The 21,510-nt window shown below is 42.3% G+C and overlaps 1 protein-coding gene across 19 annotated transcripts in view; it reads right to left on the bottom strand.

Annotated features, from left to right (window-relative positions):
- FNBP1 (formin binding protein 1) overlaps positions 1-21,510 on the bottom strand; it is a 92,924-nt gene that overhangs the window by 23,657 nt on the left and 47,757 nt on the right. For 17 of the 19 annotated variants that reach the window (XM_054284036.1, XM_054284032.1, XM_054284035.1 and 14 more), the window contains exons 5-9: positions 20,268-20,330; positions 19,349-19,453; positions 6,790-6,918; positions 4,952-5,098; positions 1,346-1,543 (exon numbers count right to left, since the gene is read on the bottom strand). In XM_054284036.1, the coding sequence (XP_054140011.1) occupies positions 1,346-1,543; positions 4,952-5,098; positions 6,790-6,918; positions 19,349-19,453; positions 20,268-20,330 (642 nt within the window). Of the gene's footprint in view, positions 1-367; positions 395-1,345; positions 1,544-4,951; positions 5,099-6,789; positions 6,919-19,348; positions 19,454-20,267; positions 20,331-21,510 lie in introns of all 19 variants that reach the window. The other 2 variants (XM_054284034.1, XM_054284038.1) reach the window with 1 other exon arrangement.

Genomic DNA, 21,510 nt, shown 5'->3' with positions numbered 1-21,510 from the left:
AGAAGTGACAGAATAAAAACCAAAATAAAAAGATAAAACACAAAACGAAAATAAGCATCAAAACCAATATTTGAAATCCAGAGAAAAAACCAATTAAATAATTAAATATTAAAGGCCATGGTTTAAAAGAGGGGAGGAAGCAGTAATTAAGAGTCGTGTTAAATGAAGAGTTGTGATAAATGAAAGTATTAGTAAGTGATGCAACAGAAGAGTAACACAAAAGTATTTTGAAGGAAGCTCATGCAGACTCTTCCATGCAGCACTATCCCCATAAATTGCCCTGTTCTGCTCTGTGGACAGCTGCAATAATGCATATGGATAGAGCTTTCAAATACCTGAATTTAAATGGATCAGATAAGGAAGGTACCTTAGTGCCCAGTAGCGTTTCTATTATCTGGAAAACAACAAACCACATTCCTTCCTGCTTCCAAATCATACCTCAGAACGTGCATCACACTTCACTTGTACAGATCACTCTACGAATTTGCTCAGGAGTCAGTCCTGGTTGTGTTTTTATTCTGGCTACACTGATGTAAGCACCAGACAGCGAGTCCTCTCCCACACCAGCACTACAGGAAACTTGAGAACCCCTTTAAAACTCAAATTTAAGTGGTTTGGTAAAGGGTCAGAACAAGAGTGAGGTCAAAAAATACAAAGCTATTCTGGGCTTCCATCAGTGTTACTGAAACCTGATTGAGTCCAGTCCCCCTGACACGTCCTGGTAACCCCAGATAAATGCTGCCATGCATTATGGTGTAAAGTATGACAGTGGGATGAAAAAGGTTTAATGGGTACATAAGTTAATATGGTCTTTTAAACAGTCAACTGTCCAGTTAGTTCTGCTCCATTAGTTGTGCTTCAGAGTGAATCCCAGCAATTCCCTGCTCCCAGCCACCCACCTGCTGACCCCAGTGCACAGACTGGAAAGACCACGCAAATGGAAAGCCAAGGAGAGTTTGAGGAGTGTCAAAACAGTAATGCCACACTGAAGCTTCCCACAGGAAACAAGGTTAGTTGGCACACATGGCACTAGGTAAGTGGTTTACAACTCCTTCTCTGAGTTAGGAACAGAAATGGACCATGGCAGAGACGTGACAACTTAAGTTAAATTAATTTTAAAACTGCAACATAATTAACAAAATTATACAAGAAAAAAATAATCAAAGTTATAAAGAAATTTAAGTAACCAAAGACTACAACAAAACACCATATTAAGACACCAGTTATTAACTTTCTGAATCTAAAATTCTGTTTAAAAAAACTACACTTGCCAAGATCACTAGACAAGACACAGGTTATTGACAGAACACATACTAGCACCAAGCTCAAACTTGCAAATCAGTACCTTATTTTTCTTGATGAATGGCCATAACTTGCCCTTGGATTTGCTGCCAAACTTGGGTTCTGACTTCCCATCCCCTCTGGAGTTGGAAAGGCTGGATTCAGACACTGTTCTCTTCATGGGCTGTGTGAAATCCTCAAAGTCGACGTCTCCTGGAGGCTCAAACCCTGATTTGAAGGCTTCTATTACCATCTGGGAATCCTGGAATGGGACAGACAGACAGGTGTGAACATCTCAGGGGGGGCTTGGCATCAGATTGGTGGCACTCTAAGGCAGAACAAGAAGGTTTGTGTGTGTGGGACCAGCCCTGGGAGTGACCAGGCTCATTCCTGGGATTGAATCCCCTTCCAGAGCCCAGAATCAATGCAAGCCTCTCCACCCTCTGCTGAAAAGGGGGAAAAGCTCATGAACTTTACTGACTAGAAAAGCAAATCACACTTCAGTAAGTAACTCACAACAAAGATTTAATGTACAGATTTGCTGGGAATACAGCTGTTAGCAAATCAGAAGAAAATCCCAATAAAGACTCCTATAAAGCAGAGCTCTTGTGTGATCACTCTGCCACAAGTCAACAAATTGGTTGTGAATTTAGTGACAGCAAATGGCTGTAAACGTTTCATGAGCTTTACCCAACATCTGAGCAGTCCAAGGTCACACCAGCAGCCCTGTGCCCTGGCATGGGAGCAACTGAAGCCAAATTCCCTTTTGGCACTGCTAGGAGGGATCTAAGTCAGCCACAAACTGGCTGTAGATTGTGTACAATGGCTTTGCTCTTTTGTTTTGGACAGAGGGAAAAGAAAAAAAACCCAAACAAATCAAAGCCAAACTAATCCATAGCATTCTTCCTACTCAAGTCTACAAACAAAATTAATTATACATAAGATCAAATTCAGACCTCAGCTTGCCAAATGCATTTAAATCTAATGGACTCAGGAAAAAATATCCTAATAGACTTCTTATCTACTTGTTTTCTTGAGAAGAGAGATTATGTAATACTCTAACAGCTGTATTCCAAGATCTCTAGAGATGCTGTGCCTTGGCACACAAATACCATATTATTCTCTAGAGAAGAGCATCACTGCCCTATTACATAAAAAGAACTTGTTGCTTTGAAGGCATTTCACAGGTTCTGTGAATGGCTCTAGGTAAAATGCTGTTCAGGAGAAATCTGCTGGGATATAAACATATGCAGAGGCCAGGCTCCATTGAGCAAAACACAGATACAGGAAAAGCTTTGCAAAAGTCTTCATGGGATTGTGAAGATCCACATGGATTTAAGATCCTCACAATCTATCAGGTGGCACCATGAAATTCCAGCATGAGTTTCAGGGAGGTAGAACAACACTTTCCATTATCCCTTCCTTGTTTGACATGAAAACTTCCCGAGATCCAAACTTCAAGATATTTTTAATGATAGACATGAAAGTGAGATGAAGAAGGATTAGAGAAGAGGGGAAAATAATGGGAAAAGCTGAGAGAATTGGGATTGTTCAGCCTGGAAAAGAGGAGGCTTTGGGGTGACTCAGCTGCTGCCTTGCAGTACCTAAGGGGAGTCTACAGGAAAGATGGAGAGACTACAAGAGCCTGGAGTCTGTGGATGCCCCATCCTGGGAAGTGTTCCAGGCCAGGCTGGACAGGGCTTGGAGCAGCCTGGAATAGTGGAAGGTGTGGAAGGGGATGGAACTTGTTGGGCTTTTCCCACTTAAACCATTCTCTGATTCTCAGAGATGTTATATTAAATATTCCCCTGGTATTTTATCCTGTGTGTGAAGCATTTCCCTTTTTCCATTCTGAATTTTACAGTGTTCCTTCCATTTATTCAAAACATTATTCCACTACAATGGAGCTAAAAATAACCAGCATGCTCCATATATCACAGAGATAATGTCATAACAGGAACTCCAAGCCCATAACAAATTCATTTTATCTGCTGCTAGAGCCCTCTGAATCAGGTTCTGCACAGGTTCACCTGGCAGCCACCACAGCTCACACTTGCCACACGACCTTTGTGTTGTTCAAGTGGTTAGAAAGGGGAAATGGAAAAAAATATTTAAAACTGACTTAAAAACACAGTAACAGCAAAGCAGTATTCCCTGCTAAGTCCAGGCTCTTTCTGTTGGCATTAACAGGAATTCTATGCAGTGCAGTGAGGGCATAAAGCAATCCTATTTACACAGTTGCACGTTTAATACCCAATCCAGCATTTTCATTATAATCAACACAGTTAGAAATGACTGCTCCAGAGATGAAAAAATCTTAGATGATATTTAAGGAGAAATAACTCTTTATGAACATAACTGTTTCCAGATAGGACACACTAAACCCTCTGCAGCTGCTCAGATAGAACTATTGTGGTAAAATACATTTTTGTCAGCACAGTGTTTACAGGAGATCCTGGTAAATTCAGTTATCAATGCTCAAAGTCATCATTTTCCCATGTCACACTTGTGTATGAGCCATCATGGACTTATTTGTGAGCAAGAGAATATAAAATTCACCCTGATTCCAACACCCAGCTTCATTTTATGTGTGTTTTGCTAAGAAGACTTGGGCAGAGTGTAGGCTGAGATATCAATCTCCCCAGCATGATTTCACCATGCAGCACCAAAAGCTGGACCTCAAGCAGGATATGTTGTTCTAATATAGGAATTGCTGCCCCAATTGCCCCTTTTCCCACTCAGAGTAGTTTTCAGATCCCTGAGTCTCCTATGCTGCTCTCTGTGAGATCAATTGCTGAACAGAGAGCAGAGGATTAATTTCAAAACTTCACCCTCAGGGTTATGCTGCCAGTTCATGGCTGCAGGCACTGAACAGCTCAGAAAAGATTCCAGTGAAAAACATGTATGGGAAATTCAAACAGGCAGCAAGACACTTGCTGTCAGCATTTGAAGCACTAATGTGAAAGGCTGGAAGAACAGAGGCTTCATGTAGGAAGGGAGCAGATTACTCTGCAAACAAAACAGAAAACACATTTGGCCTTGTGGTCACTGTACATCAGGAAGCTCAACTGAAATCTTTAATCTTTTCCATCAGAGAGGTTTCTTTGCATCCTGTGAAGGAAAATTATGGTCAGACATCAAGATTTGCTCATTTGTAGATTGCCAGCAAACCTCAAACCTGCAAAGAAATATTTTACAGAAAGATTTTGTGATAGTTCCTGTAGCCAATACTTCAAATACTTTCATTATTACAAAGCTAACTGGAATTAGGGCATTTCTGAAAGTTTTCTGTTTAAGAGACATAGAAACCACCTTTATAAGAATTGGTGATTAAGTATCTGACATTATGTCCAACAACACATGTTGATGCCTGCTTTTAAAATGCAATATTTCAAAAAAGTAATTATCCTAATAAACTGAGAGCATATTCCTTAATAAAAAACCAAAAAAAATTAAAAAGTATTGCAGGAAAGGCATTCCTGGATGTTAAGTAGATTTGGGGAATAATCTGGGCACATCCTGCCTCAGACAAAGAAGCTTGGGACAAGAAGCTGTTCTTTGGTTTAATTCCGTGACTGCAAAGCTCTCGTGCTGAGCCTGGGCCCAGGATTTCAGTCTCCATGAATCTGAGACCAATATTAAACATGAAAACCACCAATGCAACACTTACATTCTTGTGATCCACTGATTCTGCAGCCTTTGTTATCTCATCCAGACACTTGCCAATGATGGGGATCACTTGGCGGTCGACTTCTGCAAAGGTTTTCATGGATTCCCCTATCCTCACGATTCTTCTTTCCTCCATCTCTTGTATTTTCTAAAATATTACATTTAATTCAGGTCAAACATCAAGATTAACTTCACAGTTTCACCCAATTTTCCTCTCCAGCTTACATCGACTACTTTAAAACTTAAGGATTAAATATATTTTTAAGAACAAACTAGGACAGCTGCTCTCAGGAAGGCACTAAGTGGTACTGTTCCCTCACACATCAAAATGTCATTCTTAAAGTAATCTCTTTTACTATTACTGAAAATTTTTCAATTAACTTTTTATGTTAAAAAATGCTGATTTGACAAACTCCAGCTTTAGACTTTTGTAAGGATGGTTCCTAAGGCTTTCTGCAACAAATTCTTTCATTTTCTGTGCATGTTCAGGAAAATCTCATTTTCATTCCACTGCAGAATCCAACCAAACAAAGATCTTGATGTCTCCCCTTCTTTTCCATAGAAGGCAATTTCTGGTGTTTAGGGAGTGCTGTACATCATGTTTTGTTCACAGTACATCATGTATTGATGTATTAATGCACAATAAAAACATCCTGTGTTGTTCACAGCACAGCTCCTGACTGCTCAGTGGATTCAGTTCAGGATCTCCAGCATCTCTTCCAGGGGCCTCTCCTTTACCAGGGAGGGAAACTGAACGTGGCATAATTCCATTAGCAGGATACAGAAGGGCATGAACAGGAGCAGCCTGTTTCACTGGGCTGCAGGAGCAGCCAAAAATCCCCTTTGCCTTGACTGACCCACAAGCAACACCAATTCTTTACAAAATAACTTATTTCAACATATAAAGCAAGCCCTGGAGCTCACTGTGCACTGCAGGGAAGAGGGCACATCTGCAGGACTTGAGATCAGAGTGCTCCTCCTCAGCTCCAGCCTTTGCTGGATTCCAGGAACAGCTTATCTCAAGGCATTGGTTTGAAATACCATGAGGCAAAAGGGGAGGTGGCCATTTAGCCCACAAGTTTCAGCAGTGGGTGAGAAGTGCGTGTTTGCCACACAAATATCAGCTCCTGCTCATCTGGTGACAAGCATGTGACATGTCCTCCCTTGAAAAGGTTGCATTTTCCACTTCTGATGCTCATGACCCATTACAAGGGAACAGTCATTTAGAAGTTCTGTTCTACTACATTAACCTCAATTCACTCATTCAAGCACAAACTCAGAACTTCACTCAGAATGAATCTGATGGATTTTTTATTCTTCCTCTGCAGCCTGTCCTTAGGCACCCTAAGATACAATCAGTGGCTTCCTTAAAACCCTTTGGACTCACTGCTGCAGAATTCTTGTGGTTCACATTTAACTATCTGTGCAGCCTGGTTTGAGCACAGGTTTTAAAGGGCTGCTGGACTTCACAGATGCAACAATGCCCAGCTGCCTCCTGCCCCAACAATGCCAGTGATGCTCTCCCTCATCCCCAGCTGCACAGACACAGGAGCTGAACAGAGCCAGATTGTCAGGATTCCAAAGGCTGTCCTCATCTGTCACGACACTTCAACGTCACCTTCCTTATCTGCTATTGATCCCTTTATATCTAATTTGAGAAAAGGGGACAATTTATCCTACCATCTCTTAGAGTGGCAGATTGCATGTAAAATTTGCTAAATGACCAAAAAAAATCACACAAAAATTAAAAGTCAGGCTCATAGAATTGAGGTGACGAGCAATATACTCTTGTCACAGCATTATGGGCGAATCTAGATCCCTGCCAGGGTCCTTCCTTACCTGGAAGATGTTTGGTATGTGTGTGTAATAATGCTCATGCTGCTCACTGTTGAACTTCTGTAGGGTGGAAGAATATTCAGCTTTGCTGTCTTCTGCCATCTGATGTCTTAGCTGGGCTTGCTGTCTTGCCTGAGGAAATACCAAAAGAAATTTATAATTTAGGCTACATGGAAAGCAATTGCATTGTGGTACTCCTTATCTTGTAATCCAGCAGCATTATGAGACTCTGAACAGCAGCTTTTGGTTGACTCCTCTTGTGTGAAACATTCAAGCTGCAGTGTGGGCAGTGCTGCTGCTCCTTTCTGGGGTTACAATGTGCTGTGGAGTTACATGAACCATTTGCATCCCATGAACAACCTCTGCTTGAACTGCACATCAAACACCAAACAGAAGTTGGTTCCTCCACGTGCCCATGGGACAGGCACCTTCCCAGCACATTGATGGACTCACTTCTTGTTCCCCCTGTGCCCTGCTGGGTGGCACCTGATGCTTTCCTCTAATAAGCTGCTTCCCTGTTGGTCAGCAGGGTTTTCTGGGGAAAGGGAAGTGAGAAAAAACCCAAGAGTTTTGTCTCATTTTAGCCAACATAACCATGACAAAACCTCTTAACTGTGTGCCCTGCAGAGCCCTTTCTCCACTCCTCACACAGCCCTGGCATGAAGCACACAAGGAAAGAGGAGCCTGAGCAGCAGCTGAGATGCCTCCCTTCCTATTTTTACCCACACAGATGATTTGCTTTGCTACCCAACATAGCAGAGCACTGGGCAATTAATCTCACTGCTTTCCCTAGAATAATCTGTCCCCAAATGACCCTTCCATGTTTTCACATTCCTTCCCTTACAGTTCTGTTCCCAAGGCCTTCTGTTATCTGTTTCACTGCCCAATATTCTTCCCTTACTGCCTCTCCCATCTGTTTGCTTTAGATGCCTTTTCCTTCCCTGCCTTTGGCCTTCACACAGCAGCTCTTCCTTCTCTTCTCTTCCAAAATTCCCTTTGCCTTCCCCACACTGAAGCTCCCCTTCCCTGCTGGAGCTCTGCTGCTGAATTTCTGAGTAATTCCTTCAGACAAGGCAGAGAAACGCTGCTATAAAAACCACGTTTCAGGGGACACAACACAACAAAGAATTTTAGCATATTTTAAGTGGGCTCCCATTAAAACCAGCTCAGAACAGGGTTGTTCTTTGAACTGTTCCAAGCAGACAATAGTTTCCTGACAAGAAATCCATGGAATACCAAATCATGGAACGTTTTTGTAATCAACAAATTCTGCCAGGAGGTTTCAAATCTCAGTTTGTAAAGAAGTAGCCTTCCTCCACATTTGTCAGGTTTGTACATCTCACCTAATAATTTATTTCACATCAATTCAGATATTGCTTCTGCAGTCAGTTGTAGGAATTTCTCAGATCCCCTTCACATTCTTTCTCCAGAAATAATTCAAGCAGGATGAGGAGATACTGGGCACTAAGTGCATCACAGGAGATGAAACAGCAGCATCAAATGGAGAAGAATGTGACTATAACCAAATAAGTGAATCCAATAAAAGACATATATTGAACTTTGCCTGTTCCCAGGAGTTTTAACTGTCCAAAGGATGAGAGCCTAATTCCAGAAAATTCACATCCTGCAATCAAATTCCACAAAGCCACATCAATCATTTCCCTGCCCAAGTGCTATAAAGTTTATTAAACTTTACCATCCACATGCTCACATGCAACTACATTAAATACAAGTGGAAAACAATATATCCTTGTGCCACAAATACAAATTTACCAGGAAAACAAAGTCAGCCATGGAAAGGCAGCAGCTGTAAGAGTGGTTCACACTCATCTCCCAACCCCTTCCTCACATCCCAGCTGCTGCAGATCAATATCCATTTGTGAGGCCCATTCTCCTCATCTACCTAAGAGGAACCCATTGTCTGAGCTGACTTTACACCAGCCCCACTCCCACTCATACAGCTGTCTCTCCCTTTCTTTTTTTAAAAATAATTTGAAATAATGCAGCTCAGGAATTTGTCCCTTGACTCTATTGTTGAAGCAGAAAAACAAGAAATCCATTATTACACATTTCCAGGCAGACCCAGCAAGCATTAAAGCCATCAGAGTTCATTTTCAAACTCATTGGCTGGATATGAAAAAGTAACTCTGAGCTAAATGTATACAAGAGTAGACACTCAGTTTCCAAAATTATTTTAACTGGCCCCAAATAAGAGGGGGCAGCAGATGAGTAAATAAAATTGGGTGCATTCCAAAACCAGAACTTTTTGTATGAGAGCCCTAGTGATGCTTTGTTTCTCTTGGCCATTTAATGCATTTGGCAAGCTTCAAACTGTTTAAATATCTTTCCAATGAGGTATTTGGATCTGAAAATAAATAGATTTCTTTAAAATCTTGAATTTTTTATTACTTCATTTCAGTATGTCACTTCCTCTAACATCATCACTTCCAGCATTAACAGAATTGTACCTTCTAGTGAGACTCCTGCACTCTGTTGAAGCACAGAAAGATAAAAACAAGTCAATGATGTTAAGTTTCACATTCAGAGTAATGGATGCAGTAGCCCAGAACTACAGAGAGTCACAGGAGCTATTTCAGGAGTAATTTATAGCTGGCCTTTACAGAAAATGAAGTTTTGCTTCTTTGCTGCTCACTTGTGCATGCAAACAGCTTCAGAGAAAGTTTTTTTAGGGGCTTCTTAGAGCTAATGCTAAAAGATTTGCTCTGAACAGTATTTCCAGGAGGAAAGGCTTTGGAATAATTGGGGTCTGGAAAACCAGACAATGACTTCAGATACAGAACAATACTGGGATGCAGCTTTCAGTCATCACATTCTCTCCTTTAACTGGGCAGGCATGAGTGAACAAGAGCTCAGTTTCCAGCCCCATATGTGAAACACAATCCACCTCTCCAGGCTGACAGATTGCTCAGTTGTAAGGGATGTCAGAGCCAGGGGCTCTGAATGCAGCAAAAACTCCCCTTCTTCAAAGGAAAAGAGAATGAGGTCACCTTTCAGCACTGCAGAAAAGCAAAAGGGGTATGTACACCTGAGGGGCTTGTGGAGAGAACAGCAGTGCTCTGCTTCCAAATGTCTGGCACTGCAAAAGATGCACAGATTTCACACATCTCCTACCCAAACATAGATTTGTAACAGTTTTTTGCCCCAAAATAAAGCTGCACAGTGCATACAGGCATTGTTCCTCCCCTAAAGTCTGGGTTTGTTAAGGCAGCTCCTGTCTGAGCTCGTGTGGCAGCACCAAAACCAAAAGGTCACAAATGTCAGTGCTGGTCTTATCCAGAAAAGTTCTCCCAAAATGCACAACAGCACCTGCAGCCTTGCAGGGAGCAGACAGGTAAACTTTGGGTTTTCCTGCACCTGCAGCCAGAGCTGAGCAGCCACAGCAGGGAGTGTTGCTGCAGCCCTGAGAGAACACTCCAGGGAAAGGAGAGCAGCTCTGACAGACTGAAACAGGTAACACTCACCTGCAGCAGGCGAGTTTTATTACAGGTGAGCTTCTCTCTCAGAATCTATGCAGAGATGCCTGCCATTAAATAGAATCAAACCCAATCCTGTTCCCTTTCTTTAGACAGCCTTGCTGCTTGATGGGTAAGAATGCAGCACAGTAGCTAACTGCAAGCAGTATTAACTTGCAAAGTGCTGGTTTCCGTGGCTGTCTTCAGTATTTTAAAAATATTCTTTAAAAAAATCAGGCCTCAGCAGCACACCCACCTTGGAGAAAAACACTAAATTCAAAGGCCATATGAGCTGTCACCACACACTGGCATCTGTATCTTAAGGTAGTGGGAAGAGCACAAACATTGTTCTCTCAAGATGATTTTAACTCCATTTCCTGCAGATTTGCTTCTTAAAAACTGAGTTGCAGAAACCAGACTCCCAAAATAACAATGAGTTAGTTCAGATAAATGACTCTACCAGGAGCTCAGAGATGCCAGAAAGGAGATGCCAGGGTAGGACACTGATGCACTGAAATCTGACTTAAGTATTTATGGGGGCATTTCTTTCCCTTTTAAAATAAAAAATTAGAAGGAACTTAACCCTGCAAACCTTTGAAATAACTCATGTTCGAGAGATATATTTAGTGTGAGTCTTCTTATCACCTGCTTGAAACCAATAACTTCATCAATAAGATGCAACTTCAGCAATCAGTGCACAGCAGAATGAGATCAAAGAATGACAGATGAGGGAATTTATCCATAATCCTTGCAAACATGCAGCACTAGTAAAGCTTTGTATATTGGTGTGAATTAAATCAGTCCTAATACTTTATGCCTTTGAACAGGAAAATTGAACAGAGAAAGGCAATATGGACACTTTATGATGGGCACTGTTAACACTGAAAGTGTAAAAAAACTTTTGCAAACTGCTACACTTTACAGGAAGGCTCTTATAGAATTAAATACTTTCATTTATATTGTTCCATTTACCTTCTCCCCCAGGCCTCCTTTGATAGGAAATGCAACTTGTGATGAAGTAAAGGAGAAATTTTTAAAAACCAAGTATATTTTCTGCCATTTTGGTCTCCAATACAGAAAAGAATGAGGATATTTTGCTGAGAACAATTTTCTGAGACACATTCCAGAAACAGCAGAAGGGTCAATAGACACACTGTCTTCTGGGTTTACACAGACAAAAAATGCAGCTCCTCAGGGCTGTTACGGTGGGAGTGATATGAATAACTGAAAAGGGCAGAAAAAAACTTTGGCTGTTATTCAGCTGGTCCACACTAAGTGGAACAGTTCAACTCCCCAGCAGTTGCTCTTGTCCAGAACGGCAGAGTTTCCAGTCAAAACTTTGGTGTCACTTTGTTTCTTCATTCTTTTCTCCCATTCTGCACCCCCTCTTTTCTTTCAAACTCAGACAGCATGTGAGATGCATCACTGCCAGGCCACTGCCTGCCAAAACAGATCTGGCTTTGGCAAATCCACGATCAGAATAAACTGCAAACACAAAAAAAAAAAAAAAATTGCCCCCTCCCCTCAACTACCCAATCCCTTTAAAATCCCTTAATGATAAAGGCAGACTCAGAAACACTTCCCCAGTTTCAGGAATGCTTTCTATTGCTCCCAGATTTTCAGCTCCAGGCTCTGGCCCTCCCTCCTGTGACCTGGGCACCAAGAGCAGCACTGGCAGCGTGGGCAGGGTCATTATTGATAGGGGGCATCCTGCCACAGACTCCAAAACAGGGCCAAGGCTCCAGGCTTGGATTTACAGCGCCTCCAAATCAAGCTCCACTCTTCACTATTTTACAATAGCCAGTTGGGTCTCTCTGAACTGGCAAGAACAGAAAGGATTTGGAATTTGCTTTCCCGAAAGAAAAAGAAAAGCAGAATGGGGGGTGCAAAATAACAGCAGGGAAAGCAACAGAAAGAAAAATCCTTTCTTTTAATATTTGAAGAGGTGGAGGAAAAATCTGAGACTCTGTGGGTCCCTGAAATCCTTTGGCTGAATATAATATACAAATGAGCAAACCACTGACAGAGGATGGAAAATCTTCCTCACCACATCTCAGGAATTGTTATCTAGAGCAGTCTCACTGCACACAATTCTGCCAGAATTCAGGAACTCACATTAACAAAAGATATCCCCAAACAACCCAGTCCTGTTGAAGTTTTAACAACAGAGATGGATTAAATTAATTAAGAAGAACAGCACAGCAGCCCCTCTCAGCACACTGCTCCAAGGCCCTGGGGAATAACTGTGCCTCAGACCCAAAAGTTTCTCTCCTTGCACTGCCATTCTCATGTCATGAATACTAAATAACCAAACTCTCTGGATGACTGAACTGTGAATCCCTGCAAACACTCAGCAAATCTAATTCATTATAAAAGAAGGATAATCTCTGTGGATGGAGGGTTATGTGGGTTTGATGGAGGAGGTAACAAGAAAAGATGTATTTGGAGCACTGGCCCACAATGTTTAAATGATTTCTGGAGGTCTGTTTAGTTGTACTACATAAGCAATTAAACTCTGCCATGTATAAATCTGGGTATTGAATATAAATAATGGAAATTATTTCTTGAATATAAATAATGGAAATTTCAGGCCTGGGTAATAGATTGCTTAGCTCATACTTGGAATACTGGGCACGGTTCTACTCCTCTCTCTCTGAGAAAGAATTTACAAACACAGCCAACACAGAAGGGACAGTCAGGGTTGAAAAAGTTACCAGGACAAATTCTTAGCCTTCAAGATCAACTTTATGGGTAAAACACACAGCTTTGTCTCTCAGGGAGGTGAATTAGTGTGAGTGACCAGGGTGATGCTGAGCTGCAGCAACAAGGGCTTTCCCAGCAGAGATGAAGCCATTGTCCCCCTCCTCTCAGCATTGGTCAGGGCACAGCTGGAATATTGTGTCCAGTGGTCCCCACTATATAAAAAGAACACCTGGACAGACCAGAAAGGCCACAGAGAGGATCCAACACAGGGAAGCTGTCCTGTGAGGAAAGGCTGAGAGATCTGGGTTAGGTCAGTCTGGAGAATGAAGGCTTAGGGTACCTGTCCCTGTGTCCCAGGGTTTGCAGGGTCATACAGGGAGCATGGAGACTCACAGGGAGTCACAGGGAAAAGACAAAGGGTAATGGGAACAAGTCACCCCTGGGGAGATCCCAAATGGACACCAGGGGACAACTCTTCACAGTGAGAACAATGAGCCATTGGAATCATCTCCCCAGGGAAATGGTGGAATCCCCAACATGGGGCACAATTCAGCTGAAAAGGGTTTGGGGCCATCTTGTCTAGACTGTGCTTTTGCCAAGGAACACTGGGCCAGACAATCCTTCAATTCCCTTCCAACCTGGTATTCTATGATTCACTGAAACTGAACAGCTTACAAACGAAATTAGCTAAATTCTGAGGCCTTCTCACGCAGGTGAAAAGATTTATTCCAATGTTTTGACAGAAAAAGAATGACTATAAAGAAGCTTTCCAACTGTACAGCATGAAATAATTGCTTTGAATTAGCTTAGAGCACCAGTTCTATTGCACTGGTGATTCAAACTGCAGTTGTTCAATTCAGAAGATATTCTTAAACCTCCCCTTCACACTCCTTTTCCCTCTCTTCAGCAATCACCTCCCAAAAGAGTTGTATTGTTACAAAACTCACTCAAATTGCCACGTAAGAGCGCTGCTAAAAGGAAATTTAAGTTCAGTTGGATTTCCTTGCCTTGCACTAAAAGTGGCTTATGATCTGCTCTTTGATCTCTTATCACCAAGCACAGGGGATGTATAGGGTACATATGGAGATTTATGAAGTTCCCCAGATACTCCTGCTGGAGTCATTAACTCTCTATTGAGTAGAAATCGACCCTCTTAAATTAGTCATGATTCCAAAAGGGAAACAGCTGCTCTGCATGGAGAGGCAGGGATGGCAGGTTGTAAACAAGGCTTACTCTTCCAGAAATGCAAATTGCTCTCCTGAGGGACTCCCTGAGTTCACACACTGCATCATCCTTTAGGAAGGAAGCAGTTCAGGAAGGAGACTGGGGTCTGCATAACCAAGAGAAATAACATTAAATCACATTACCCAGCATTTGAATTGATGAGAAATCTGACACACATCACGAGCAAAGACACAGAAATTTAGCCAGTTCTATTTGTGGAGCAAAAAAGAAGCAGCTGCCTACTCAACATACAAAAAACTCACCACCACTCAGGGAAAATCTTCTGCAGTGTCAAACTCTCCAACAAGAATTGCACAGGCCAGGCCTGCACCATGCTCAGGACTGGGCCTGGCACATCTCACCTGCGTATTTCACCTTGTTGCTGCTGCTGTATCTCTACAAATTCACAGCAGAGAATGGGAAAAGCAAAGCCTCTGGGACCATTCAGTGCAATGTTAATAATACAAGCCCTGCCAGTCCTCTCCACCTTGCAGCACCTTTGCATGGCACTGCATTTCCTACAGTGCTGGTGCACTCATGGAGTGCCTTGATATAGACAGAGGGAAGGGATCCAAGTCCCACAATCACAGAGCAGATGAGTTTGCATCTCCTGGAAAATTAGGCCTGTTAAGTAGCTACACAGTCTGCAGAAGGGAAACACCCACAACCTGGGTTAGGCTGAAGTTCACTGCTGACAGACTTTGCTGACCAAACCTCAGGGGGATGTGGCAACAGCAGAGCCCTGAGCTGGAGTTCCTCCAGGTTAGTCTGGGGGGTGTCAGTGACTGCATCTGCCTTCCCTGTAACCTGACTGCTGAAACACCCACCTGAGATGTCTCCAGAGCCCAAAACAACTTCCTACACCCCTCATTGTAAGGATGTCTAAGCTCCCAGTGCAGGGGCTTGTGTCCCAAAGCATGGCTGGAGCTGCAGTTCCCACCCGAGAGCACTGCTGAGCACAAGGAATATCAGCTAATCCCAGGTCCCAATTAGCAGGATTTCTGCACCTACATTCTGTCAGACTTTGCTCATGGTTCAGCTTCCCAAGCCATGCTAAGTGTGTCTCCTGTAGGTAAGGAGGGGGACAGACTCTGTGCTTTGTGCAGAAATTCAGCACTCAGGTAATGTGGTATGAGAAAAGAGAAAATGAAACCTCTAACATGAAACCTCAGTATCTCCCCACAGTTATATTTACAAACTAGAAAATTATCATGGTGATATTCTATTTTAAGGCTTTATGCAAATGTGAAGCTATTCTGGTCTCCAAAACATCTTGGATATTGAAAACATAATCTGAAAGTTGCAGTGAAATCTGAGAGATTTCAGTAAACTGGAGATCACTCCCATTTCCCTCAGTTTCTCCACTTCAAAACCGAAGGCAAATACACCTAAAATTCCTCAGTATCTCAGATTATTGCTTAAGGTCAACACTTGACTGTGTTTATCTTCAGCCAAGGGACAGATCCTGCCTGACACCAAGTACTTCAAACCACTCTCCTCACCACAACTGCTGAGCAAATCAAGAGACAAACCCTTCCCATGCCTGCGCTCAGCCACTTCCTCTTTAAAATCAGACTCTGACATGCCTATCTGGAAAAAAACCCTTAAAAAAAAAGGCTGATTTTTAAATTTTATTACAAGAAGTCTACAAAGGCACCACTGGGTACCACATTATCCCATAAAGATGTCAGCTTTTTAGTGATTGCAGCTCTGAGGAGAAGGCAGAAACAATAGAGCTCTGCCTTATATGTACAGTGGCTCCGTGCTGGCGACAGAGACCATTTCCCCAAATGGGCAAAAAATTGAAGCAGCTCCTCTGTGGTTTTTGAAAGAGAAGTGCTTTAAAGCACACAATCCACTGTGATCCAAGTGAAATAAAGCTTTCAGTGATACCTACAAGGCTTCCTGGAAGCAGCATCAGCATGTTGCAGCATTTATTTAGTTTATAAGGATATTTTCACAGACTGTGAGCTTCCTGACCTGACTTTGCTACACTTCATTTTGTGTTGACACAAACAAACATCTCTAGGTGTTTTGGGTGCTGGGGGTTTAGAGGCTCAGTGCAAGCAGGGAAGGGAGCTCAGGTGCCCTGCTCACTCTCCCTCTATTCCTGCACACTGTGATCATGGCAGAGACTGAGCACAGCTTCTGCTCCATGTTCCTACTGCCAAAAAGGAGCTGAGAGGAAACAAAGCCAAACACTCCTCCCTCCAAGATCAGCTACCAGGCTGCTGCCTGGCAATGATGGAGCCCATGCTGGCCACAGAAAGGGCAGAGAAGGGCTGTGCCTCCCACATACCTGGTCCTACAGAGGGAATGTGGACCTTGGTACATGATGCCCAGGCTCCACATCCAGCCCTGCTTTTAGGCTCTTTGCCAGGCAGTGTTGGAGAAATGAGGAAAGTGACTCTTATTCTGCTTCTCTGCCACTTTTCTGGTACCTTAATGCTTCCAATTTGTAATGCTTTGGGCAAAGTGCTGGTAGATGGCAGCTCTGGCACAGAATTTCCTGCTGCAGTTGTCAAAGGCTACAAAGACTTGAAAGATGAAGAGACGTGAGCATTTCAGAACCTCACACAGCTTAGCATTAGGAAATTGCAGCTGTATTCTCTTCTGAGTGTGTCATTGTGATCACTGTAGAATTTTAATTTCATTAATGCCATCCACTCTATCATGTGTGATGCAAAAAATAGCTCCACATTGGCAGGTACAAGCTGAGGCAGCCAAGGTGTCAATCTCAAGCCAAAGAAATGAGGGCAAGCAGCCCCAGTGCCTGAGGAGCACCTTGTTCTGCCAAGGAGAAGAGCTCAGACACAGCCAGACTGCCCATTCTCCTGGCCAGGTGGATTTCTGGGAGCTTTTAGGGGTAGGAGTGCAGCAGCCAATCCATAAAGAGTAGGAGAAATCAGAAGTGCTGCAGTATGAGGAGGTTGAAGTCATCCTATTCCTTCATCTGGAGCTGAGCAGCTCCTGCATCCCCTGGAGAGAGGCAGGGAGAGCAGCAGGGCTGTGGAACAATATCCCATTCTGCACAGGGAGTTATGCAAGAGCCTCCCAGTCACACGGGCAGGGGGGAGCAAAGAAAGGGCATTATTCACAGCCTGACATGGATGAACCCACTTTAACACATGCACTTGGAAAACACTGTTCTCTCTGTTCAGTAATATTATTTCACATTCCACTCATTTTGATAACCTTTTCCTTCTCCCATCTACTCTGCTGACTGCCTGGAAAGTGGAGTAATGCCTTCTCCTGAGAGCTGCCAACATGCATAACTAACAGATTTTTCTTTCAAGATACCACTGAGCCACATTTTGCAATAAATAATTTACAAATTCACACAATAAAAAGCTGGAGGAATTTAAAAAGGAAGCCTCTCTTCTTCACTTGACAGGGGAAAGAGCACCAGGGTAGGAAATTGCTTCCCAGAATTTACCTAACACTCCTAGATTGATACATCACCAATATGCCACCTTTTAATTTGACCAGAAAAGGGCAGCCTTGGAAAGGGATGTAGAAATGAGGAGTTGCAGTCCCCCATTTCAAACAGTAAGTCATGTCTTTGTATCCCTTTGACATGACCTCAGCTTTGGAAAAAAAAAATCTAGGGCAAGCCCTAATTTTATCTATGAAAGAAGTATTCTAAAATCACTTTACAGAGATAAAGCAGAGATGATCCCTCTCTGTTAGAAAAACCCACATGTGGTTCTACATCTTTAACAATCTGTACATGCATTCATCTGTCAAGTGCCCTGGCAAACCCAGGAGGCAACAAAGGATCAAATCTACATGGTGAATTTGCAACTAAGAGCCAAACAAATTACAAGACCACAGAGGTATTTTGTCCTTTGATATGCAATAGCACTTGGGGGAAATTTTCTGGGCTTGTTTATGATTTACTGTACTCATTTCCAAGAGCATCCTTGATGCTCTGTGCCACACAATGTCCTGATGCTCAGCACAGCAGAAACACGAGATCCCACAGATGTAAAGGGAAATTTATATTTCATATCTTCACAGGACTGCAGTAACTTAGAATAGAATGAAGCAGACCTCTTGAGAAGCAAACCCTACATTTTACAAGGAGACCTCAGACTAGAAAGATTTCTTACCTATAATTCACTTTCCTTTCCTGTCCCTGCAACAAAACATTTGGCATATTTTAAGCTTCAGCTTTTACTTTTCCCTTTCTCTTTTGGTTCCTTTTTTTTTTTTTTCTTTGAGAACTAAACATTTTCAAATGTTTTGGCTATTTTGTGCCTGTCTGACTCAAACTCAAGGAGGACAAAACTGTCCTTACATGTTGTAATGTGGTGTTTCTGATCTACATCAGTGCATCTTCTGAGCAAATGTGTAACTCCAAAAACAGAAGCTATTTAAAACATTTTCTTCCTCTTCATTGCTTCCTTAAGTTAGAGGTATTGGACTTGGACCAGTAAAATTTAAACTATAAGCATCCTTTCACACATCCAGTTTTGAATCAAACTAAAGAGAGAAAGTATTTCCAGACAGATGTGCTGAAACAGGACTGGATGTTTAAAATTAAGCATTAGTTCAAAAGCTTCACTGAGTGGGGATCATTGTAAAAAAGCCACAAATGATTCTGCAACCAGCCAGCAACTGAGAAATGAAAATAAAAGCCTTGTGCCATCTGTGACAAGCATGGATTCCAGGATCCTGCATCGCATGGAAAGCTGTCCTGTCTAAACCTACAACTATGAAAAACAAGTCTGGTAATACCTCATTGCATCCAATGACATTGGGACATCTTTGAAGTGCTGCTGCAAGGGGAAGAAATTTGGTTCTACCTGGATCACAGAGGGAATGAAAATGTGTGGAAACTGCAATCAGCCCTCAGGGAGCCCTCACAAGCCTGGCTGTCACAGAACCTGGGGTGTTAGTCAAAACTGAGCTTGCATAAACTCCTTTAGAACCATATCAGCTCTGTTAAACTGAGATACCACCCACTAAAAAAACCTGACTCTGTCTGTTTAGAGTTTTTATATAAATAAAGGTGTCTGCAGAGATCTCCCAGGTTTTAATTAACCAGCAGACTGACTCAAGTAAGGCATTAATCCTCACAGGGTTTATCCTAGCAGGAGGATTGAGGCAATAAACCTATCACATCCGTGTTTACAAACAGACTCCACCCTCCAGCTCACCTTTTCAACATCTGCTTTTGTCACATTGATGTCAGCATCCATTTTCTCAAAATACTGCTGTGCTCGGTCAGCTTCTTTGCAATCCCGTTCAAATCTCCTTTTACTCTGACAAGAAAAACCAGAAACCTTCATTATGGGAAGAAAAAGATCCCAAAATCTGCCTGAAATTCATGCCTGCCACTAAAACAATCTGTTGTAGCAATTGCAGGATTCTAGGGCTCTCTTGTTTACACTGGAATACATTTCCATATTTATGAACTTCACAAAAGGGAGTTACCAGAGGCACATTTTTGGTTCCATTATCCAGGCTGTTCATATTTCAGTATTTTTCCTTTTTAGCATCACTTCCACTCTAGTAAATGGAATAATTCTCTTCCAACACTTAACCCTTTCATTTTTGTAAATGAATGGGGAGTAACTAAGATTTACAAATTTGCCAGTAGGATTTCTGGTTATTGATAACTCCTTTTCTATCCTTTCCTGTACTTCAGCCTCACTTTTCATTCATCACATGAATGACAATCCCAATGTATATTTACTTTTGGGAAGCAGCACCTGGCCCAAGAGATGTTCCTGTTCAATTTATTCACACATTATGAAGCTGTTCAACTGGCAGTGGAATATCTGAGCAGGACCCTTAGGGACTCTGCAGTTTCAGCAATGCTTAGCACACTTTTCAAGTCATATCAAGTGAAATGCTGCCTGTGATAGACAAAGAGCCCACAGAAGCCAAATGTTCTGTTAAAACAGATTTTTTTCAGGACTGTGAGTGTATTTAAGACAGCAGAGTTTTAAAAATCCCATTTCTACAACTTTTACCCATATACCTTTTGTTTTCCAAATAAAACATTTGGAACCATCTCTTTGAAAACAATATATAAATGACTTGAATGTCACATCCGAGGAATTTGCCACTTACTGCTTCAAGTTGTTTCCAGCAAGTTTCAATGTGTTGTTGTGCCTTTCTGCCATCATGGAAGTGCTGTTTAGAAAAAGAAAAGAAAACATTTTGAACAACAAAAGAACAAACAATCAAGTATGCTCAAGAAAAAGCCCAACCAGAAATCATTCTGACAGCTGTGTTCTGCAAGGCTGGTGAATTGAGCAGGTGTGTGATGACTATCTAATGTCTCAGCAGGCTGCAGATGGATATTTGCATCAATTATAGTGGTTAGTTCGACTAAAGCTAATTAATCCCTTTAGCAATTCTACCTTGTATTGTTCACTGTATCTCATAATTATTGGTTTCCCATATCATGGGATCTGAAGCACTTTTATCTGATGAGTATTTCTTTGGTGACAGACTGAACACTGGCTCTAAATTAAAATTTCTCTCTACATGAATTTACCGAGATGCACTTGATTGGCACATTCTAACAACTGATGTTTGTCCTGATTTTCATTCAGACTCAACAAAAAACCTCTCTTCTTCCTAGTTACTAGCTGTGTGTCAAAGCCAGCTGCTCCTGCCTCTAAAGAGGTTTTTGGTCCCTCCAGAATCCCTCCTCTCCCACACACTGGGGGTGAGTGTGTGCTCACAGTGAGGTGTAACTCAAGTTTTAAATGGAGATGGCAGCTGAACAAGGAACTCCTCTCCTGACGTGCTTTTTGGATCTAAACTGCAGTTGGTTTAAGTAACAGTTCTTTACACAATGTTCTTTATCAAAGAGTCTTATCTGTATTAGAGTTCATCCCTCTGTAGAATCACAGAATGGTTTGGGTGGGAAGGGACCTCAAAGAACACTTTGTTCCAACCCCCTGCCATGGCAGGGACACCTTGCACTGTCCCAGGGTGCTCCAAGCCCTGTCCAACCTGGCCTTGGGCACTTCCAGGGATGGGGCAGCCACAGCTGCTCTGGGCAAGCTGTTCCTCCATATGCCTGGCTTTCCCTCAAGATAAGCAATTCATTCCAGATCATTCTGTAAATCAATGGCCCAGCTCTGGGCAGGAATGTGAATGCAGACCCAGCTGACTGCTACAACAGGTTATTCCCCTCCACACACCACCCTGTAAAATAAATAATGAAGCAAACTGAAACAGGAAGAGAGAGGCCTTTCTTTTGTATTATTTACTGGTAATTAGTTTTAGTCAAATACAGGAATGGTGTCACAAAGTAAACTTGAAAAATAAAGGTCAGATATTGCCAGATAATGCCACTAGA

Source organism: Melozone crissalis, unplaced genomic scaffold (genome assembly GCF_028551555.1).
Source record: "Melozone crissalis strain CALT ecotype California unplaced genomic scaffold, PUWL_Pcris_2 ptg000041l_1, whole genome shotgun sequence".
Classification (NCBI taxonomy): Eukaryota; Metazoa; Chordata; class Aves; order Passeriformes; family Passerellidae; genus Melozone; species Melozone crissalis.
The sequence above is the reverse complement of the archived record's forward strand: the minus strand, read 5'-3'. Positions and strand labels throughout refer to the sequence as shown.